The following is a 25,437-nucleotide window of genomic DNA, read 5'->3' as shown; positions in this document are numbered from 1 at the left end:
GTATATACATTAATAAAAACTCTATATAATAGCATATAACGTGATTAATAAGCCTAATAATTCATTACTTCCCTTTAAAAAAGAATGACATTTGTCCCCCATCAAAATAGTCCCTCTAAGTTCACCACTTTCTTTCCTCTGTAATTTGCTCCCTTTGGTTATATACATTCAATCAATCAACAAACTCTTCATTCACTACATACTAAACACTGAGTAAGCAGTATCTATCAATGGGTAAATCTGCTTCGCTATAGGCATTTATTTTATTCTCCAATCTACTCATCTCAAAATGTAAGATTCTTTATCTATAATGATGACTCCCAAAAGAGACACGCAAAGCTCCATTTGTATTGTTCTTTCTCCTATCTTATGTCTTTCAATTTATGTTTTATGTCTTTTAATGTACATAAACTATACAGAACAGTTACACACACATATAATTTAGATATGTGTATGTTTGAAAGAGAGAGAGAGAGAGAGAGCGCAAGAGCGAGCAGGTGACTGACAGACAGACAGACAGACAGAAAGACCCAACTTATTTAAACCAAAGAGGAGGCTGGTAAAAGTATAAATTTTTTTAAAAAGGATTTGTAAAATATCAATTAGTCAAAATGATTTCATTATATTTAAAGAAAAGTTAAAAATCAGAATAGAAATCATGAGGATGAGTGAGGGATGGACAAGATTCAAATCTGTTGTTCACAGGATCGGTATGTACCATAATTGACTTGACTGTACCTAAAAGCAATAAATGAAAAGTTTCTCCTTCCATCACTGAACAAGTATATTCATAATTGAAAATTTTCAAAGAACACAGAAAATTAGAAAAATATTTCTTATACTAGCAAAGACAGAGCCACTGTTAATAATACCAATAGATACTTTAGTATCCTTTATTCTGTTAAGTGTAACATGATGATCAACACATTAACATTTTACATATGTTTTAAAACAAAACAGATTAATATGAAAAGTTCTCTATAAGTACCATTTTCAGTGGCAATATATTTTAATATTACGATTATATGTCCATTTTGTTCATCTATTATGCAGCTTTTAGATTAGCTATTTAGATTAACAAGGATAGCATTACCCTAACTTATGATAAGATGAAAGTCAACGGCAGCACATATAAAAAGGAAATGATAGTAAAACAATCAAAGAATTTTTCTTTTACTTTTCAAAGAGAGGACTGTACTGGGGGAGGAGGGGTGGACAGGGAGAAAAGAATGGAAATCCAAAGTCTGTAAATTTTCATTAAAATGAATAATAATTTTTTAAAAAAGGAAATGCTAGATTTGAAGTGTAGTAGAAGTAGAATTTGTTGAATACTCACTCATGAATGAATTCTTTGGAGGGAAAGAAGAGGAGCTAATTTTATCCTATGATTCTTTAAACTATATTACTGTGGTGGTGAAGAAAACAGTTTCATCCTAGAGAGGGTGAAACCAGGCTGCTCTTTGGAGGCAAGGATTCTGGAGCTCCACCTGACACACTCTGGACATGTTGCAAAAAGGGACCAATCCTTGGAGAGGAAGAGAATGAATCCTTGGTAGAGTGGAAGACAGTGCAAGAAAGGAAGACCCTCAATGAGATGGATGGAACCAGTGATTGGAGTAATTGGGGTACGTGTGTCAGAGACAATGAGGTTGGCTCAAGATAGAGCAGGATTCAGAGATGTTGTACACAGGTTTGTTATGAGTCACAGGCAATTTGACGGCACATAACAACAAACAATTATATGTACTTACAGGGAAAATACAAAAGTAGATTTGAGAAAGTTATTTTTTTTGTTTTTGTTTTTGTTTTTGTTTTTGAGAAAGTTATTTTTGAGGGAAAAAAAGGATGTGGTTTTGGACATAATCAGCCAAAAGTACACGAGGTTTTCTAGGACCAAGGAAGAGATGTTGGAGTTGTTAAGAAATAGGTATTAAAAAAAAAAAAAATTTTAAAAAAAAAGAAATAGATATTAATTGAAGTGCCAGTAGAATGTGTTCCATAACAAAATGAGTATAGAAAGAAGGGCTGGAAACTTATAGTACATAACTAAGGCAGAAAGAAAATGAATTAAGGAGACTGAGATGGTAGTCATAAGTAAAGAACCAAGAAGAGATAATGATTATTAATATGACAGTTATGTTCAGGCAGTGTGTGAAAAACTGTACACTTTCAATTTAATCCTGAAGAATATTCTATTGAAAAAGGTACAATTATTAAGTCTATTTATCAGCAAAAGAACCTGAAAGTTTAAAGCACTTAAGCAACTTGATCACAGTAACAATGTTAGTAGAGCCAAGATGACAAGAATTCCAAAAGTAGGAACATTTAGAGGTTTAGCATCTGCAATGAAATCAACTAACCAGGCAGCTAGGAGACACGAGTGGTCTGTGCTAGAGTATCAAAGGGTAAACATCAGGAGAAGTAGAGTAAACAACTTGAACAAGAAGGAAAAGAAAGGGCATGGTTTGGGGTATACAAGAATAACTGAAAATACAGTCAGGCTTTTTCTTATCATTGGGCTTAAGCATGGTGGAGATTATGAGGATGGTGCCAGATAGGGCAAGGTTTCAATTTGTTATACATAGGGTTGCTATGAGCTGGAGTTGATGGCATGGCACTTTATAAAACAACATTATTTTAATTTCACAGGATGAGCCTAAACTCAATATGGTCAATTCTATGTGTTCTGAAAATACCAATAAAACCTGCTATCTGTCTTAATCTTGAAGAATGAGAGACTGCTGAGAAAATGTATAACCTGGCTACAAAGGCTTAGATAAATCATGGAAGAAGTAGAAGGTAATAAATTATCTCACGTTCTCTTTCTTGTCTCCCCCGAGAAAAGCAGTTTGTAAAGTGTACTCTCGGACTTGTGGTATTCTTCCAGTATTATGCCAGTTATAACAAATATGTCCATCTCCTTACTTCAATTTTCAAAAATGGTGAGTGAAGAATAAAGTACTTTAGAAGAATTTCTATAATTTTTAAAGTTTTTGCCTAAGTATTAATTATTTTTGATCCATCAACGTGTAGTCTGTCACCTTTGGGAACTGGTTAAAGAATAAAAGCATAACTCACATAACAAAGATCTTACTATGTACTAGTAAAAAAATTACCAGTTTGTATGAAGAAATTAAATACATCAACAAAACTATTATGACTTTTTAATGTCTTTCTTTGGTTAGCAGTATTTATTCGTGTTCTCTGGGGAGTAACATACTCAAATTACCTAAAGTGCTAAAAACAAAACTTTCTTAAATATGTTTTTCTTGTGTAATATATGAAAATCTAGAATACACTGTATCAATAGTTGGCCGAAAATATTAACCACAAATTTAACAACTGGTACCTACTGAAATTTTAACTTATTCCAACCTAAAAAAGGCTTCTCCTTTCCCTGAACTTGAAGCAATTCAATTTCTAATGAGTCACTCAGCAACTAAACAAGCAATTCCTTATCACATCTATTAAGGAGTTGCATTTTTATTTCATTCTTGCTTCTTTTAAGTACTCATTCCTTCTATCCTCAACTATATAATGAGATTCCTGCCTTTAAAAGTGTGTATAGGGGAGCTCTGGTGGCCTAGTGGCAAGGAGCTGCAACTACAATCCCAGAAGCACACGGTTCGAATCCACCAGATGCTCTGCTGGGAAAAGGAGGGACAATCTCCTCCTGTACCTGTCAGATCTGATTTGACGGTACACTCACACAAAAATAAAATAAAATTTAAAAAAAAAAAGTGTGTATAGTCTGAGGGGAAAAAAAAAGTGTGTATAGTCTGAGGGCTCAACACAGTAAGCACGTACAAAATAAACACAAAAAGTATATAATAAAGATAATTATTTTCTGATTTTATTTCCATTCCAAGCAACTTTCTGTAATTGGATAACATAAACAAAATTTTCCTACTGAGTAACAAACACTTGAGAACCTCTAATTCCCACTTTATAGGCTTCATGGTATCATTTTACCCTGTCCTGTCTGCAAGGTCATGGTGTTACATGGTGAGAGAATTCCTAGAAATCTACAAAGAATCCTAGAAGTGAAGAGCAATCTAACAGTAGAATCTGATCACGGTGCTTGTTCTTTACAGACCTTACCAATACACCTAAGAGACAAAAATCTTGCAATGAAACATAAGCTACAATAACATTCACACAATATGAGACTTTATGGAACCTCCACAATATCTGGACTCCACTACACCAACATGTATCCTAAGTGGGGCACTCTGCCTTAACTAACATAGCCAATCTCCTATGAGTTTTCTGGGAACACCAACAGAGTCTGATGGTTGTACCGATTTTAACGATCAAACGTAAAGTAACTACAAAGGAAGAAACAAGGTAGCAGGAACAGATCAGCTTCAAGTTGGATTATAATATTAATACTGAACTTTGCTAAGTAAATTTGCATTTAGAAAATTTAGAATTCCATAAATTCTGATAATATCAAATTTCAAAAATATGCTTATCAACAAAATAATTATTTTATAAGACTAAAGAATCCTCACTCAATTTATAAGTATATATATCACATAAAATAAATTCTTAAATACATACATGGAATCTGAAATCCCCCCTCAGCATGGCACAAAGATCCTCTGCTACATCAGACATGCAGGGATGCAATGTTGCAACCAATCTTGCATAAAATGGTAGCAAATCCAACCTGCAAAAGTTATATGTAAGATGTGTAAAAAGAAAGACATACCAGAAATAATTTTAAAATTTATACTTTCTCAGATATATCCATACATTAAATTATAAAAAGTGATAATCATAGACGTGTCTATTTATTGTTATCATAATGAGTGTAGTTAAATTTCAATTTGCTTTATCAAAGTTAATGAATAATCTGATATTTCCTCTTCACTGTATTTATTCCACATCTGCAATCTCAGTGACTATGTAATTTTTATAAAATAAAATACCAAGTAAAGAAAACAACGGTCTGACAGGACTAACTAAAGTTAGCACAGTTATGGACTAAGTATCTGTATTACAAATCTAAAAGTAACTTACTTAAAGCAAAACAAAATCATTTCCTTAACATACAGTTAGTTGGAAACTTTAATGTCTATAGAACATATAACCATTAACAAGAATTAAGAGGCCCAAATAATACCAAAACATCCACACTCAAACATTTATTTCACTCACTGTAGAATTCACTCAAATTTTCATAAGCCTATTTATTCTTACTTTAAATACAGCTGACCTTTGAACAACAGGTATGACAGCATTTGGGTGTTTTGTTTTGTTTTGTTTTTTACTAATACAGAGTTTAAGTATTGCTAAACATCCCTGTGTGACCAGTTTGTCTCTTGCTTTTATTGAGCACTCAATTCTTGCTACCTTTTTAGAAAAACATAAACAATATAAATGAACGCCCACTGATTGGTGGAAAGAGACCACAAAAAGCCCATTATCAGGAATCAAAACAAGGCCAATAACCCACTCCACAACAGAACATCAATCATTCATATGAAAGTTCAAACTGAAACTATAGAAAAGTCATAGTTATGACTAGATATGCATTGAGTGCTAACAACAAAGACTAGATGAGCTGTGGGATGGCATCAAGGAACCATACAGGAAGAAAGCAAAAGGTCATTTAAAAGACAGCTCAATGCTGAACCATTTCAGAAAGTAGCAAATAATTATGGTTAAGAATCAATAATAATGAAAGAAGCTATTCAAGCTGCACTGAAGACACTAGCAAAAATTAAGATCTAGGAATTCATAGTGTATCAAATGGTGTTTCAACAAACAGAAGCAACCTACCTGGATATGTTTGTTCATATATGCCAAGAAAAAGGCAAAGACAGTGAAACTTCATCTCACAAACTTTGGGCACATTGGCTAGAGGCAGTGGTCCTTAGAAAAAGACATCATGTTGGGGATAGTAGTGGTGGATCAGTGAAAGAGAGGAAGAGCCTCAATGAGATGTACTGAAACAGTGACAGCCACAGTGGGTTTGAGGAGGGCAGAGACTGTGAAGATTGTGCATGAGAAGAGTTCAATCTGTTGTTCATAGTGTCACTATGAATGGAAGGTGATTTAACAGCATCAAACAATAATTTTAGAACTATGCGTTGTATTTTTTTTAAAAATACGTTTTGTTTCACTGAGATTTTAAAATATTTTTATATATAATCTAACTTATTTCTTAAACCTTTATTATATTCTTTAATATATTTTCTAGAAATCCCTATTTAACTTTTTCTAAGATACAACTCTTGATATTTTTAAACTACCGTAACCTTGGTTATCTTTTTTCAATAGTTTAACACTGTTAATACTTCGCATCAAAAGTTCAAAACCAGATACGTCATTATCCTTTCCTTCTATTTGACTCATCACTTTTTCTTTTTTTAAAATTTCTTCCACTTAGCCCTATCTATATGGAAACTTCCTCTCAGCCCCCAAAATAAAGGCAAATGTAGCTACCTATTTAAAAATAAATAAAAATGTGAGCTCGTTCTCTCTCATTTAGTTAACAATACAGGTCAGAGTTTTCCAGTCTAGTAAGATTTATTTTTAAATTTAGTTTATTTTTCATTTCAATGAACATTTACAGAGATTTTGGAATTCCATTCATTCATTGTTGCACCCTTCTCCCCGCACAAACCCCTCCCCCCTCCCCCCCTTTGCTCCTCCAATGAGGGAGTTTTTCTTTGGTAAGATTTTTTTAAAGACTGCCTAGGAGAATCCGTCTCTAAAAACCCACTACTAGAAGGTCAGCCATGGGTCAATTCAGACTCAACAGCACAGAACAAGACCATCTAGGTTGAGGGTTTTTTTAAAGTGAAAATGAGTTTATTTTGTGGAGGGAAAATATAATGACAAGTTTGTATTTTGAAATCTTATAGACATAAACTTATTTTTTTAGAAAAATATGTTAGGTTTCCCTTTACTTATGGAGGTTGGTGTGGTGTTTTTTTTTTTTAATACACATTTATTTAAAGTTAGTATATATTGTTTTTCACACTCAATCTTTCCCATACAATCTAGGCTTCTAAGGCTTTCCTGATAGTCAGGTTATCCTGTTTCTTTGAAGCTGTTCACATTCAAGTTAGATATTCCACATTCTTAAGACTCCTCTACCTCTATATACTAGCCAAATTCCTGCCAAACTAGAAAGTTCCTAATATCCTTTTTTCCCACTATACCTTTTATAATGTAATGACAGTGATATTAAATGTCATGACCCTGCTAAAATCTTTTTAATACCTTTTTGTTTCTTATTTTAATATTTTAACTGCAACTATTTCACTGTAATGGTATACTTGTTAAGAAGCTGATAACCACAATATAAAAAGTTATTTTCTAATTTCCTTATATTTAAGTCAAGTTGCAAGACTATCTGCTGTTCATTTATCATTTCAAAAAATAAAAAGTCCTTTTTGTTATAAATAATGTAATAAAATGTATATTCAGTGTGAGTTTTGCTTCAGTATGCTTCCATATTTTCTGCCTTCCTAAAAATGTGAGCCTAAAAGGGAGATGTCACATGTCACACCAATCACACTGAAATTATTAAAATAAAACATTTTAATCCACACAAAAAATAAAATTGTGTTAAAATTTAAGCTGGATATAAATTTCATCTTGACTTCTTAAAAGCAGTTAAGACAATAAATTAATATATTTTTCAAAAACTGAATTCTTTATGCTAAGTGAACTAACTCAGGTGCGTAAGGACAAATATTGCAAAAGACCATTATTGTAAAAACAGAAGGATAACCAGTAAAACATGTAAAGATATCCAAGGGGAGATGGTAAAGGAAGAAGGGGGAGAAATCACAGAGATGTAGAGTTTGGTGAGTGGAAGGAGGAGGCATAAGAAAAAAAAAACCTATCATGTACCTGAATGAAACACAATGTAAACAAATTATTATGAGCAAGCCAATAAAAAAACTAAAAACTGAATTCTAAGAGACTATTTTTTTAATAATAGGTAAACCACTTTCCTCAAAATAACAAAAATATCAACATTTTCAAAGTCCTATGAATGAGCTATTTCAGTACAGCTACAGTAAATAGTCAATCAGAATTCAAAATAACAAGAATGCAAAAATACATGCACACACAGAGAAGTAACTGTTATAGGTTTTTACCTTTTAATCAATAGGTCTCTGAAAGAAATATCCAGTTTTCTTTTACTCTTTAAAATCTAAGGAATTTAACTACTAAAAGCATTCAATTTTATCTATGTTCAAAAATGCTTATGGAGGAAATATGAAAGAATCCTGTTATAATTCAATTAAAGAATACAAAGGATTTTCTTCATTGTAAAACAGAACAAACAAAAGATTAGGGTCATGTATCCTGAAGCTGGTTACTTTTTCACTATGCCAATAGTTCCTAATGCAATATCGCCATCAAGTGGTGCAGTGTACTAATGTTGTTGTTATGTGCCGTCGAGTTGCCTGCGACTCATAGTGACCCTATGTACAACAGCCCTAAACTCCGCTCTGTCCTGTGCCAGTCTCTGACACTCCCATCCCAATTATCCCAGTCACTGAATCAATCCACCTCATAGAGGGCCTTCCTCTCCTGCGCAGTGTACTAATAGTGACCAAAAATCTTTTTCATAGATCTAAACTTAGTAAAGTGGAGGTTCTAACTAAACATTCTTTCACAAGAACTCCAGTAAATTCTTCTAAAAGCTGGATTTAAAACTGTTTAAGAAAAAGAATGGGGAAAATGTTTGAGAATTAAAAGTGATACATTTTTTAATAATATTCTAATTATATAAGTAAAGTATTCTGAATCTACTAAACTTAATTTTGTTTCAAAGTTATTAAAACTAACTACAGGCTAATCTATGGTTAAACTGAAAGATTCTTGGGTTCTTTCTCTTATTCTGAGTGACAAAAGATTAAAATTTTTTTCCTAATGTGAGGGAGATTTCTGAGGCAGTAGCCATGATAGGTTTCTTTACATGAGTATTAGATACTTAAAATGTATACACTCTATGTGATGTTTAAATTATTACATGTGTTTACATACTAAATTATCTCAAAAATTAAAAGCAAGTATCTAATTTCTTAATACGGAGTTAAGAGAATTTCTAATAGATTTAAATTAGTTCTTTAAAGAGTGGAAGATACAATGTAAAATTTTGGACTTTTTTTAACCACTACTTTTTTTTAAAAATGCTCATCTTTTTATTTATTTATTTATTTGCGTGTACTGTCAAATTAGCTTTGACTGGTACAGGAGGAGATTGTCCCTTCTTCTCCAGCAGAGCATCTGGTTGATTCGAACCGCTCACCTCTGGGATTGCAGGACAGCTTCTTGTCACTAGGCCAGCAGAGCTCCCAACACTACTTATTTTATGTAAGTTAAAATACTGTTTCAGAACAGAACCTTCAGAATTGTCAAGATTGACCATAATAAATTTTAAAACATTTTGTCTTGTAACTGGCTCTACAATGAATATAAAGAACTCTTATAACTCAATAACACAAATACAAAACCATCAAAAAAAGGAGCAATAGCTATTTACAACAGCCAAAAGGTAGAAATAATTAAACACATTGCCACAAATGATGGTAATACAACAAAGAAAAAAAAAATGTGTTTCTAAGCATGGTCGTCAAATAAAAGTGTGCAGCAACGTGTTAAATGTTCATCACAAATGAGTGAATAAATAAATTGTTGTGGTATTAGCCACACAATGGAATATTTGTCATAAAGTTATGATAGATGCATGCTATAATACTGATACGCTTTTAAAAAACTATGTTAAGTACAATAATTCAATGACAAAAGTTTAAAACACTTTATCTCATCTATACCATAATTATGGCTAGAACAGTACATAGTTAGAAAACTGCCTGAAGTTCAATCAGGATTTAGAAGAGAGAGTGAGACCAAGAGTATCACTGCTGATGTTGGATGAATCCTGGCTAACAGTAAAGAACAGAAAATGTCTACTTATGCTTTATTGACTATGCACTGGCATTTGACAGTGAAGATCAGAACAATTTACGGCTAATATGGAGAAGAATCAGAATCCCAGGGCACTTAATTGTCCTCATGTGAAACCTATACTATCTAAATATATACCTGGAGGCTGTAGTGTGAACAGAAAAATGAATGCTGCTGTTGTTGTGGACCATCAAGTCGGAATCGACCCACAGCGGACCGACCCTCAAGTGGGTTTTCAGAGGCAGTTAATCCCATGAGATTGCCCATTCTCCTGCGGAGCAGCTAGTGGATTTAAACCGTGTGCCTTCGGGATTGCAGTGTAGCTTCTTGCCACCAGGCCACCAGAGCTCCCTAAGGGAGGAGCACTTGGTTTAAAATTAGTAAGGGTTGTATTCTCTCTATATACCTATTCAATTTATATGTTTAGCAAATTATTCAAGAAGCTTGGCTCTATGAAGAGGAATGAGGTATCAGGATCGGAGGGAGACTCATCAATAACCTGAAGCAGATGATATAACCTTGCTTGTTCAAAGTGAGGAGGACTTGAAGCACTTCTTGCAGAAGGTAAAGAATAAAGCCTTCAATATGGATCGCATCTCAACATCAAGGAAACAAAGATTCTCACCACTAGACGACAGGCAAAATTCTGATAGAAGAAAGACTGAAACCACAAGGTTGCACTATTTTGTGGGTGGAGGGAGGGGGTGAAAGAAATTGGAAGGATCCAGTGGAGACTTGAAAAGACAGAGTAATGATGGGCAAGGTCCAATGGTAATTGATTTTATAAAACATAATGCATGTAAATGATTGTATTAAACACAGTATGAATGAAGAACAGTGTGAAACACAATGTATACAAACGTTGCAAGCAAACCAATATAAAATGAAATTTTAAAAGAAAAAAGAAAAAAAGATGTATGTTTTGAGTTGGAATGGACAGCAGGTTTTCAGAGGCAGTATAAATCACACTGGAGACTGTCTATTCCACGGACAGCTGGTGGATTCAAACTTCATGCCTTAGGGATTGCAGCACAGCTTCTGCACCAATAGGCAAGCACCAACGGAGAAGCAAAAATGTGTTCTATGTATACAAACCCATTGCTTGGAGACAATTAGAATTCACAATAACCCTGAAGGACAAAGTAAAATTACTCCACAGGATTTCCAAAGTTGTAAAGTTTTAGGAAACTCTGGTGGCCTTGTACTAAGAAGCTGTGCGGCAATCTCAAAGACACTTGGTTCAAATCCCCCAGATTCTGCTCCACAGCAGGGCAGGCAATTTCCTACCATGTAATTTACTGCTTCTGAAAGCCCACTGAAGGATCATCTATGGGGCGGTTCCAACTCAACAGCACACAACAAAAACAAATCTTGACAAAAACATGCTGCCACATCGTTTACATAGAGCAGCTGGTGGGTTGAAGATATCAACTTTGATTCACAGCTGAGTCAATGCTACACCTGAGCTCTTTATAAGTATATGACAGAATAGTATTTGGTCATTAAAAGGATTAATATTGATACACTGTACATTACAAAAGAACCTTGAAAATAAGCTAAGTGAAAGAAGCCAGACACTGAAGTATTATCATGTATATGAAATATCTAGAACAGAAAATTTTATAGACACAGAAAGCAGATTAGTTGTTATTTTGAACCAGAAGCTGGGGAGAAAATGTACACATACAGAAATAGGACACCACCCCTTTTTTAGGGGAAATAAAAATGACCTAACATTGGAGTATGGAGTTGGTTTCAAAATCCTATGAACATACTAAAATGTACACATTAAAAGGATGAAGGACAATCAGACAATGCGTCAATACTGCAATTAATGTTATTAAACAAAATATGCATGAATAACTGTTTAGAAAATGTTAAAAATAATTTTAATCTCTGTAGATGTTCATTGAAATTAAAAATAAAAAAAGAAAAAATTTTAAAGGTGGGTACGTGGTATGAAATGTTAATGATTTATCAAGAAAGCCTATTGTTTAAAAAATGCATTTTTACATTTTTCTTAAATCACCCTATATAGGCCACATAAAAGCTCCATTTTTTTGCTAAAGACAATTAATAGATACACATCATATGAGTCTAACAGTTGCAAGCATTCAAATAAAATAAGTATTAGCCGAAGTGAGGTACACAGGATGGGTAAAGAGGAGATTCTAGCCACAGAAAATATAAAAGAGACTGAGAAAGAATGTTATAGACAAAAGCAGAGCTTACTCAATTATGAATTTAGTTACACAGGAAGACCAAGACACAGAAGGCACTAAAAGCATGTGATTAAAAATACTTCCTATTTTTTCCCCCCAGAATCCAACTTGTTTTCTTCATCCCAAGGACTCATCCACTTGCCTACTACTCCTAGTATGTCTTAGGGAGCTCTGGTGTCCTAGTAAGAAGCTGTGCTGTAATCCCAAAGGCAAGTGATCCAAATCTACCAGCTGCTCCATGGAGGAAGAACAGGCAATCTCTGAATTGGAGATTCCGCTATGGAGGGTCAGCTATGGGTTGGTTCTGACTCAAAGGCACACAACAACAATGTCCTAGGGAGCTCTGGTGGTTTAGTGGTAAGAAGGTAGATGGTTTAAATCCACCAGCAACTCTGTAGGAGAAAGATGGGCAATTTCCATGAATATGATTCACAGCATCTGAAAACCCTAGCTCAACATTGCATAACAACAGTATGTCCTAACTGGTTTTAAGAAGCTAAGCCTGCTGACTTTAAATCAACCTTCTTACTGCCTCTTTGTCCCTCCCCTGGAAGCCAATTTTACTCAAAAGAGAAAGGTTTGGGAACAAAAGGGGCTGGGAGGAACGGAGATGAGAAACAGGCATAAATGGCAGGTGATATTCTGTCAAATGACACAAGAAGGTTAAGGACAAAAGAACAAAAAATGACCTTCTTAATTAAATGCTTTACGGGTCACTAAAATTTAAACAACTAGGAAACATCAAGTTGGTCCAACAATCTAGCTTTAACAAAAACCTCTCATTTCTGCTAAATCAAGTCAGAACTGACTCACAGCTGACCCTTTGAGAGTTTTACTAATGATAAGAAGCTGCACTGAAATCCAAGCGACACAGTTTGAACCTACCAGCTGCTATGCAAAAGAAAGATGGGCAATCTACTGTTCATGGATAGGAAAACTCAATATGGCTAAAATGACAATCCCACCAAAAACAATCTACATGTTCAACACAATCCCAATCCAATATGAAATTCGTTTTTCAAGGAAATTGAAAGGGAAATTGTAAAATTTAATTGGATAGGCAAGAGATCCCGAGTAAGCAAAACACTTCTGAGAAACAAAAATAAAGTGGGAGAGAGAGCACTCTCTGACCTCAAAATCTACTAACAGCAGTAGTAACCAAAACAGCATGGTACTGGTACAATTAACAGGCACATAGACCAATAGAAAAGAATTCAGAGCCCAGAAATAGACCCAGCTATCGAGCAAAACTGGACTTCCACCTGCAGAAAGATGAAAGAGGGTCCACATCTCACATCACACAAAAATATCAACTCAAGGTGGATCAGAGACCTGGGAGTAAAGCCCAAAACCATAAAGTTCTTAAAAGACAAACTAGGATCAAGCTTAGAAGCGCTAGTCCAAGGCATAAATAGACTGCCAAATACAGCCAGAAATGCACAATCTGAAGAGGATAAAACTGATGAGACCTAAAGATTAAATTCATGTGGTGCTGTTGTTATGTGCCATCAAGTCACTTGCGACTCATAGCAACCCTATGTACAAGAGCCCTAAACGCCGTTCTATGCTGTGCCAACCTCACCATATCAAACACACTCATTCCCACCACTCCACTCACAGAATCAATCCACCTCATCGAGGGTCTTCCTTTCCTGTGCAGTCCCTCCACTCTCCCAAAAAATGATGTCTCTCTCCAATGACCAGTCCCCTCCTTGCAACATGCCCAAAGTATATCAGACGAAGCTTCAGAATCCTTGACTCCAAGGAGCATTCTGGCTTCACCCTCTCCAGGACAAACCTCTTTGTTCTCCTAGCAGTTCATGGTGTATTCAACTCTTCTCCAGCACCACAGCTCAAAGGCATCAATTCTCTTTCTATCATCCCTCCCTATTCACTGTCAACTCTCTGATGCATAGCACATAATTGCAAAGACTATAGCCTGGATCAGGAACACCTTAGTCTCCAGCCTGACATCATTGCTCTTCAGTACTCTTGAGCAGTCCCTCACAGCTGACTTTCCCAATGCAATTTGTCTCCTGATTTCCTGGCTGCTGTTGCCAAGAGTGTTGATTGTGAAACCAAGTAAACTAAACCTGTTGACTATCTCAATCTCTTCACCATCTATACTGATGCTGCCAATTGGCCAGCGGTGAGAATCTTTGTTTTCTTAATTTTGAGCTTCAATCCATATTGAAGACTGCAGTCCTTGACCTTCTACAGCAAGCACTTCAGGTCCTCCTCAGTTTCAGTGAGCAGGGTTGTGTCATCTGCATAACACAGGTTGTTGATGATTCTGCCACCAATCCTGATGCCACATTCCTCCTCGTACAGCCCAGCATCTCAAACGATCTATTCTGCATACAGATTGAAAAGGTATGGATACAAAATACATCCCTGATGGACCCCATTCTTGTTCTTGATTTTGAACCATCCAGTGTTTCCCTGCTTGTGATCCACACAGTCAAAAGCCTTTGCATAGTCAACGAAGCAAAGACAGACATTCTTCTGGTATTCTCTGATTTCTGCCAAGATCCATCTAACATTAGCTATAATATCCCTAGTACCGTGACCTCTTCTAAATCCAGCCTGCACATCTGGCAGTTCTCTGTTGGCATACTGTTCCTAATGTTTTTGGATAATTTTCAGCAGAATCTTGCTTGCATGTGATATCAATGATATTGTTCAATAATTTCCACACTCTGTTGGGTCACCTTTCTTTGGAATGGGAACAAATATCGATCTCTTCCAGTCAGTTGGCCAGCTGGCTGTCCTCCAGATTTCCTGGCACAACTCAGCACATCCAGGGCAGCGTCTGTCTGCTAAAATAAATCAATTGGTATGCTGTCAACTCCTGGAGCCTTGTTTTTTGCCAATTCCTTCAGAGCAACTTGAACTTCCTCCTTCATCACCATAGGGTCTTGCTCATGTTATTTCATAACATTCCTCTGTGTCAGCCAATTCCTTCTGATATAGTGACTCTGTGTACTCCTTCTATCTTCTTTTGATACTTCCTGAATCACTTAACATTCCACCCAAACTATTTTTAAGTACTACCACCCATGGCTTGAATTTGTTTTTCCACTCCTTCAGCTTAAGAAATGCTGAGCGAGTTCGGCCCTTTTGATTTTCCAACTCCAGCACTCTGTGCATTTCATCATAGTACCTTGCTTTGTCATCCCAAGCTGCCTTTTGAAATTTTCTGTTCAGTTCTTTGATTTCTTGATTTCTTCCCTTAGCTTTGCAATACTCAGAGTCTCATCTGACTTCCATCTTGGTCTTTTCTTCTTCTTCAGCCTTTTAAATGATCTTTTGCCTTCTTCATGGACAAATTTTCTTTCAAAAAAATTTTTCCAACAGGGTGAAAAGAAAACCCACTGGCTGGGAATAAACATTTGATAATACCATCTCAGACGAGAGCCTCATAAATAAAGTTTACAGAATGCTGCTGGGCCTCCACAAGAAAAAGACTTATAATCCAATTATAAACTGGGCAAAAGACATGGAAAGAATTTTCACAGAGTAAGATATTAGGGGCAAACAGACACATGAAGAAATGCTCAAAATCACTGGCAATAAGAGATGCAAATCAAAACCACAATTAGATACCATATCACTCCAGTAACAACGGCAAAGTTTAACAGGGCAGCAAGTAATAAATGATGAAGAGGATGTGGCAAGAAAGGAAATCTTATAAACTGTTGGTGGAATTATAAAATGGTACAACCATTCAGGAAAGCAGTTTGGCACTTCCTCAAAAAGCTCAACATTAGGGAGCTCTGGTGAGCTAGTGGCAAGAGGCTGCACTGAAATCCCAGAGGTATGTGGTTTGAATCCACCAGATGCTCTGCTGAAGAAAGAGGGGCAATCACCTCCTGTACTACTCAGATCCAATTTGACAGTACACACACACACAAAAAAAAATTCAATTTTTTTTGTTAAATAGCTAAACATAGAAATTCCATATGATCCAGCTATTTCACTACTTGGAATACACCCTGAAAAAATGAGAACTGAGGCACAGAGACTTGTACACCAATGTTCACAGCAATGTCATTTAACATCGTAAGAATATGGAAACAGCCCAGATTTACAACTACAAAAGAATGGATTGAGAAATTATGGTATATTTACACAATGGAATACTACGAAGCACACAAGAACAAAGATTTTGTAAATTATTACCTAACCTGGGAGCAACTGGAGGGCATTATGCTGAGTGAACTAACTTAATCACACAAGGACAAATATTGTATAAAACCATTATTGTGGAATGAGTGTAAGGATCCAAGGGAGAGGGGAACAGAGGGATGAGAATGGGCAGGGGGAGGGGAATTAATAATGGGGTTGTACAATTTGATGACTGGGGGGTTGAGGGAAATTAGAAGAATCTGTTCTGGAAAACAATGTATTTGCATTTTGTAAATAAACTAGTATAATTTTTTAAAAATTACTGAAAAAAGAAAGATGGGTAATCTACTCCTGAGCAATGTACTGCCTCTGAAAACTCACTTGAAGGTCAGCTATGGGTTGGATCAGACTCTGTGGCACAAAACAACAACAAATGACAGGGTAGGATACTGCACATCTTTCACCTTTGGAGCAGCTGTTGGATTTGAACCACCTGCCACTGAGTTGGCAGCGTTAATTCCTTATCCACCAGGTTATTCTAATTTGTTGGGTTGTGACGTGCTGTGAAGTTGGGACTGATTCATGGCTGCCCCTTAAGTAGGTTTTCAGAGGTTGTATATTACACAGGAGGTTGCCCATCTTTCTTCTTACCTTTGTGCTGGCAGTGCCAATCTCTTACTACAAGGTCACCTGAGTGCCCCACCCTCTACTTAGTACTCGGAAAATAGAGGTTTAGGCTGAATGTTTTCTTTAAATATAGAGCTCTTCAGAAAAGATTACAGACACTAGAAGTAAATAACAGAAATCAATTCTCACATAAATTTGTGCTATACAATTTGACTGACAGGAAACATATATAAAATATAGAAATATCAACAAAGCATAAAAGTAAAAGCTATATATAAACTATATCATCAACAAGCCAAACCATCCCTAAAGAAACCAGAGCACCCAAACAGATATTATAAACACTCACGCTAATGGCTGAGTTATTCACAACAGCAAACAGATGGAAGCAACCTATGCCCATCAACAAATGAACAAATAGAAAAAGTGTGTTATCTATTCACACAATGGAATACTACGCAGCACTGAAAAACAAGGAACTCATAAAATATCACCCAACATGGGAACCGTGGAGGAGGACATTATGCTGAGTGAAATTTCTCAGTCACCAAAGGGAAAATACTGCATAAAACCTTACAAAACAAGACTGACATGGGGTTGGGGAATACCTGAAAAAAGAGGGGATAAATAATGAACACTGAAATGGAACATATGAAGGAAAGAACTGTTTAAAAGGTATTATCTGTAGGACAACAATCCAGAATAAGAGGTACATGGCAATGTGGACTCAGGGACAATGAATGAGTATTATTTATGAATGAATGAAAATATGGCTTTTCTATAAACTTTTGATAAAGCCAAACTATAATGATTATTTCAATAAAGTAAGTTAATACTACTCATCACTATTGAGTTGGAACCAAATCATAGCAGTTATCATTTTAATGGGCGGAAAATTCCCATTGTTCTCCCTCAGAGCCTCTGGTGGATTCAAACCATTTGACAGGCACCAACTTTGGGTCAGCAGTACAGCTTCCCTACAGACTATGCTACCAAAGTTCCCTAAAAGAACATATCAAAAATAACAGATACAAGAAAACCCAAAAAACCAGATACAGCAAAATTGAGGCCAAAAAGTATTAAATAAGACAAAGACAGCTACTTTAAAGATAAACGGTACACCAAATATCATAAAAAGAAGATTAAGAAAACTGTAATCAGGGCAGAAATGGGTAACATCGATTACTTTTCTTCTGTCAACCTATGATCTCTAAATAAATGGACTAAAAAAGGTAAGGAAACAGATTTTAATGAAACTGTTATTTAATAATAAGTACCTGATGAACTAATTTAACAAAGAAAATGTCTTTTTAAAAAATTTTCATGAAAACTGACAATATTAACCCAGAAAGGAAACATCAATAAATTCTGTAAGGTGAAAACAACCGCATTCTCTTTTCACAGTACTGTAACAATATTAATTAACATACAACCTCTGGGGAAGCAAAAAAGTTCTATTACCTGAAAATTTCAACTCTGAAATAGCTCTTAAGTCATTAATGAAATAATTTCTATCATAAAAACAAAAATCACAGGTCAGAACTAAGGGACATTGCTAAACAAGGGACACAGCTGAGAAAAAAAAAATGAAGCAAAAACCCAGAATGACTAAATTTTTTAAAATTAATAATACTGAAACAATAGTATATGAGTCCAAAAGTTGAATTTTGGGGGGCTTTTTTGGTGACAAAAGTCAAATAGACTGTTAGCCTAATCCTAAAGAGGAAAAGAAGAGCGCATAAATACATCAGTTTGTAATGGTAAAAGATCAGAATGTCTGAAACAGTTAAAACACTACATTCATAAAAGCAAGCATTTTTAAAAGAAGAAACAAGGGAGGTCTTAATATAGACACTGACATGAAAAGATCTCTTGGATATAAAAAGCAAAGTTCACAATAATATATGTAATAAGCTGCCACCAGTGTTAAAAAAATAAGCTATAACTGAATTTTTCTATACATTTTTTTAAAAAGTCTCTGGAAATAAGAATCAAGACTATTAAAAGGAAGTTAATTTCTATTTTGGAGGAGTGAAAACAAGGATATGAAAAACACTCTTTAGCACGTTTTAATACTTCTGATGTTTCAGTCATGCGGATTTATTACTAAGCTTTTGAATAAATTTATCAAATATCTTCAATTATGTAGTATGTAACTAATACAAACATGCTTTGAGCTGGAAATATGAAGCATGAAGTTAATTATAGTCCTTTCCCAAATAACTCTTAGTTTTATAGCTTGCTAGGGGTACAGCTTGGTTAGGACATAGTCCCCAGTCTCAGAGAGTTTACAGTTTGTATATAGTCTGGTAGGAATAGAGTTTAGTAGAAATACAGCAAACCAGCAAGTGGGATACAACATGCATAATTCTGAATATGAAGACATTATGTTCACAGTGCTATAAAAAAGCATCTATATAAAGAAAACAAAGAGGGGTTTTTTTCCGCGAGAATATAGTTCTTGGGATAAGACTTAAAATGTAAACTGGAGATTTTTCAGTGGGAGAATAAAGATTATCTCAGAGTAAAAAGCAACAGGAAAAGCAAGGCTACAAAGAGAACAAAAGATGCTCAAGAAGTCAGGAGTTTCAAGAGCTACAGTGGCTAAAAAAAGCTTATAGTCTAAAGGACAATGCTCAAGATCAAGAAAATGGTTTTTACAATAGTTTTACGGCATTTCCTTTCACTAGCCCTTTGCACAAGCTGTTGCCTTTATCAGAAATGTTCTTTTTACATTCTTTCACCTAATCCACCCGTAGTCCAGCTAACTTCTTTCTCAAGATCCAATAACCTTTATTCTGGAAAATCTTCTCTAAAACTCTCAAATAAACCAAATAAATCTGTATCACTGTATCTAAAACATACTATGCTTCTTGGTAACTGCCTTTAGAATTATTTGTGTTCTCTAAATGTAAACTAATTCAAGTATCACCCTGTCATCTCCAGCACAACTCATAGCAACCTGAACACAGTGGACTCTTAAGGACTTTGGTTTAAAGAACGAATAAATTTAATACTATAATTTCATTTTCGCTAATCATTTAAATTTCAAGTACATCATAGTGTAGTTTATTCTTCATGACTCTAGAATGCATTCTTTTTTATATTTGCCCTCCTCTCTGATCACAAATTGTTATTTCCTACTCCTTTCCAGTCTGTACCAGTAGATTCCAAACTGTTTTTAACTGGAAGCATTACATCTGCTGAGCTCAGGAGATGCGTTCAGCTACAACTGAAATGACTGGCATATCATCAAATAATAGTATATACTTTTTAAGGTCTGGACTTTCTTTATTCAGGGTGTTTGTGGAGTAGAAGAGGAAAACAGAGAGGAAAGATGTTCTCTTAGAAGTAAACAACTTAAACATATGTTTTTTATGAAAAGAAACTTTTATTCTTCATAAAACAATCTTTTTAGAGACTTCTTTTTGTCAGCTTTAGTTTATTACGTTATAAATATTGCAATAAAAATAAGTTCAAATATTTGTTACTGAGTTTCTTCATTCAAATAAACAGTGTAGGAAAAAACAATTACATAACATACCATTCAATTGTATAAAGTAAAAAGAATCATTTGAAAATAATTTAGTTCAAGGAATTAAAAAATGGTTTAACTTGAAATTTTCACCCCAATTTTACATACATGAAAATAGAATCTTACAAACAAAGCCTTAAAAAAGGACTATTTTCTTAGTTTTACATAAAATGGCATACCTGACGGCACTTTAGATAAAAGTCTGTTGTAAATATATTCATCCATGGGTCACAATCTCACCTAGATAACATTTTACCTTCTCTCACCAAAACTGAAAACCAAATGCTCATATTAATATTTGATAGGATATAAAAATCAATACAAGAGAGGGAAGTAGTGATTTAGTTTCACTGAGAAATATTAACATAGTACTGTATTTAATAAACAGAAACTATTGTAGCTTACTTTTGAAGTGAAAATAGGACAAAACTTCATTCATACATTTCAAATAAAAATTTTGTTGAGGAAATCTTTCATGAAATCCTCACGTTATGATAAAAAGTTAGCAACCTTAGCTAAACTTTATGATAAAAAGTAGGAACCTTAGCTAAATGTATTGCCACGATAGTTAACAAAAATTTTTACTTATTTATGGAATAAATGAAACATTTTCTACACTGATCTTCTGAATCTCCTCTAGGTCAAGTCTGTGAGTGATCCTAAAATTTACAAGTGAAGTAGGATTTTCATTTTAAAACATAAGAATTCTATGAAGGTCTAATGCAACAGAATATGCATAAATGCATCTCCAAGCAGACTACCTTAATTCTATAAAACAAACAAGAAGTCAAACCCACTGCTGCAAAGTAAGAGCAATCTTAGGGAACTGACTAGAGCTGCACCACAGGCTTTCCAAGCCTATAAATCTTTATGAAAGCTGTTACACCTTTTTCACTCAGAACAATCTTAGAACTCTCAACCTTTTGGTTAACATCCAAAGGCTTTAACCACTAGCCACCCAAGCTCCTGATCTTAGCTCTAAACTATCATAATTACCCATCTATATGAATACTCTTTTGTTTAAACACAATTTTAAGAATTAGATGCCATGCCAATGAATTCATTTGGCATGTACACAAACTAAAATGCCCCTCAAAAATGTATATACCATTTTTATCCTCAAAGGGAGAAAGGTGAAATAATTTTGTCTAGTTGTTGTTGTTGTTGCTATTATTATTATTATTATTATTATTATTAAAAAGATAAGCATAAGAAAGTATTTCCATTAGAACTAATGAGGACAAAAATCAGTTAAAAAACAAATTTTAGAAAATGTGCTAATAAAATAATGGATGGCTATAGACAAAATAAAATCAAAAGGCAAGTACTATTTTAAAAAGACAACTGTATGAGAACTTTTATCTTACAGCCATCACTACAGAGAGAAAAAATAAGCAAACGATGCTTTTTAAATACTGACCTTTGTCTAGGAACTATGAAGAGTGCTCGTACCAACTTCTTCCTATTGGCTTTTGTGTTCATGTTCATGCAAAAATCCATTGCTGCCTACAGGAGGAAAAAAAAAATCTAAATTAGCTTCACAGAAAGTAAAACGAATCCTCAATTTAGCTGCTGAGAGCACAAATTTTACCTACTATATTCTACCTGCTTCTAAATATTTCAAAATGGTTCTAAGACACTATTACCCAAAAAAAACCAAACAAACAAAAAAAGACACTATTACCCTAAGCATATCAGATTAAAAGATAACTAAACTTAAAATCCTCACCCTTAAATAACTAAAACTATGTTTTTGTTTGTTCTTTTTTTTTATTTTATTTTATTATTTTTGTGTGAGTGTACCGTCAAATCAGATCTGACTGGTACAGGATGAGATTGTCCCTCCTTCCCCGGCAGAGCATCTGGTGGATTTGAATCGTGAGCCTCTGGGGTTGTAGTTGCAGCGCCTTGCCACTAGGCCACCAGAGCTCCCCTTAAAAATATGTTTTATAAAACTTTGTACTTGAAATCTAGCATTGGTAATAAACTTCCCAGTAAAGACCTATAACGAGATATGTGGAAAATAATTTTATGAAAAAGACAATCAATGCCATTGTTCTCATTAAGATGAATTAAGTCCTCAGAGGTACACGGTTCAAATCCACCAGATGTTCTGCTGGAGAAGGAGTGGCAATCTCCTCCTGTACCAGTCAGATCCAATTTGATGGTACACACACAAAAAAATAATAATAAAATTTAAATAAATAAATAAAATTAAGTAAATCAAACTTTGTATTACAAAAGTCCCTGGTGAAATAGACAGTAATCAAAATAGTTAAATAATTACTAACCAAAACAAATATGGAGTAACCAGGGATGAGAGACAGGCAAAAATTATTCACAGGAACATAGAAGTGTAAGACATGCTCCAACACCGACAATTGTTCAGTGCCAACTGTCAGATCTGGTAACTCAAACTAGAGAAACCACATTATAGGATTAAAACAAGTGTCTATAACTGTTGCTTTGTAAAGCAGTTTGCTATTTTTTATTTTAATAAGAAAATATGTCCAAAATATGTTGTTGTTGTTGTTGCTGTTATGTGCCGTCAAATCAGATCCCATTGGCACAAAAGAATGTCCCTCCTTATCCGGTGGAGCATCTGGTGGATTAGAACCATGAGCCTTCTGGATTACAGCACAGTTTTCTTGCCACTAGGCCACTAAAGCTTCCCTATGTCTGATATTTTAACAGTGTGTTCAGAATCTGTTATAATTACAGAAAAAAATCTGGGGAACATATATGTACATTAGAAAGTCTCTGGAAAACAAAAATATGAAAAACTGGTGTTTTTAAAATACAAGAATTTACATCAAAGTATGCCAAAAGATGTTTGGAGTATTTAATTTAAAAAGTAACAAGTTTAAGTTATACTTTAAAAGGGTATACAAATATAATTTTAAGTATACCAAATATTTTTCCACACATGATCAAATTTAAATTCATTGCCATCTAGTCAGTTCTGATTCACAGTGGTTTCTTCCACTACTCCGCTCAGTCTCATTGAGTTTCAGAGGCTGTGAACTGCAATTAAAGGAGGTTGCACATCTTTCTCTCGAGGTGCAGCTAGGGAATTGTAATCACCAGAGATGTACAGTCTTTGAGTCAGCAGGCAATCGCTATGGACTAAGCCAACAGGGCTTCCTGCTTATCATTAATACTAATCCTTATTAGAGAGTTCTAGTGGTAATAAACTATGCTATAATTCAAAAGGCACACAGTTCTAATCCCCCTGCCACTCTGCCAGAGAAGGATGGTAATCTCCTCCCATGTGATTCATGGCCTCTGAAAAAGCCACTGGAGGGTCAGCTATGAGACAGTCCTGATCCAATAGCACACATCAACAACAACATGTGGATATTAGAATGAGAAAAACTAAAGACACTCAAATTTCTCTGAGCTGTATGTAAAGGATATCTATTCTTCACTAAAGAGCAAACAATGATACAATGAAATAGCTTCCATCTGATGAAAATTCCTGATGAAATAGTCTTGCAAATAATCTTTGTCACTCTCACAACTACTGTTAATAAGATTCAAAACCAAGAAAACTTAACAGCTCAACTATCTACAAATATATATACCTCGTATCATTAGCTAAAAATGTAAAAATCAACTTATTCCTTAAGTCTTTTCTTCTGCTTTAAAAAGAATCTAATATTATTAAATTAAATCCCATCAGGTCAATTTGGACTCATGGTGACCCCAATTTTTGTCAGAATAGAACTGCGTACCATCATGAAGTCTTCGTAACTTCTTTCTCTAAAGTTAATAAGACCTTTTTGCTGAAGAGATTGAGTAGAATCAAACCAGCAATCCTTCCCTTAGCAGCAGAACACCTAATAATATTTGCCATACAAGGACATCAAGGAATACTACTAAAACACTTTATTAACACTAAAGTTTATTATACTAGTAAGACTAAAACAGAAATATTATACTAGTTATAATATTTAATTATAATAGTTATAATATTATAATATTATACTAGTAAGAATTAAAACAGAAATAGCTCAAAATTACAGATTACTGTCTTTAAGCCATTCATCCATGCAAAATTTTGGTCTAAGAACTTTAATAAATGGTCTTTTATATAACTTCTAATAAGCCACTGTCACAAATAATATTCTCTAGCTTGGTAATAAAACTCATAAAGATCCCTAAAGTCCATGTACCACTCAGACAAGGAAACTAGTTAGCATTAGTCAACTAAAAAAAAAAAAAACTCAACAAACCATCAAGTCAATATTTTCAAGAAATAAAAATTGTTAAATTGTTAATAGTATCTTCTTTTACAACATAAATTATAACCAAAAAAACTCACATCAACATTTAGAAAAATGATAAATTGCTAATATCTTATTTTCCAACTAAATTATAGAAATAGACCAAAACTAACATGTACTTCAATAGTTCTTTTTAATTATCCTTTGAAGCATATACTTACACTTACATATACTAACACAAATGAATTTTATAACAACAGAAAATGAAATAAATACTTCCCATGCTATAATACTCAAAGGCGAATAGACAACAAGACACAACAATTTTCAGAAAATTCCACAGGAGTCCGTGATGCATGTTACTGCTTAGTTCACCAAGATTAGTAAATATGCCAAATAAATCAGTAGACTACAAGAGTAAAAAATATGCCAAGATGAATGAGACTTTCTTTTTTTAAAAAAGGCTTCACAGACATATAAATTCTTTGACTTTAGTTACTACCATCTGGGAGAGAAATGAAAGCACAGGAGGTCTACTTTGGAGATGTCCTCATTTTGCTTGAGCTATTAATCCTGCTGAACTTAAGCAGGTTTTTTTTTTTCCCTATAATTATATTTTATTAATTTTCATAAACATTTACAGAGATTTTGGGTTTCCATTCATTCACTGTTGCACTATTCTCTCTACCCTCCTCCCAGTTTGTTCTTGTCAAAATGCCACAGTGCTTGTCAAAGCCAGTTCTGATTAATCTTCTTT

At 34.4% G+C, this 25,437-nt stretch overlaps 1 protein-coding gene across 1 annotated transcript in view; it reads right to left on the bottom strand.

Annotated features, from left to right (window-relative positions):
* Positions 1 to 25,437, bottom strand: part of UPF2 (UPF2 regulator of nonsense transcripts homolog (yeast)) — a 178,389-nt gene that overhangs the window by 72,154 nt on the left and 80,798 nt on the right. The window contains exons 8-9 of the mRNA XM_006891842.1: positions 21,875 to 21,960; positions 4,564 to 4,672 (exon numbers count right to left, since the gene is read on the bottom strand). Coding sequence (XP_006891904.1) covers positions 4,564 to 4,672; positions 21,875 to 21,960 — 195 coding nt within the window. The remainder of the gene's footprint in view (positions 1 to 4,563; positions 4,673 to 21,874; positions 21,961 to 25,437) is intronic.

This window comes from Elephantulus edwardii, unplaced genomic scaffold (genome assembly GCF_000299155.1).
Source record: "Elephantulus edwardii isolate Elephantulus edwardi_28Jun2011 unplaced genomic scaffold, EleEdw1.0 scaffold00105, whole genome shotgun sequence".
In the NCBI taxonomy this organism is placed as follows: domain Eukaryota; kingdom Metazoa; phylum Chordata; class Mammalia; order Macroscelidea; family Macroscelididae; genus Elephantulus; species Elephantulus edwardii.
The sequence above is the reverse complement of the archived record's forward strand: the minus strand, read 5'-3'. Positions and strand labels throughout refer to the sequence as shown.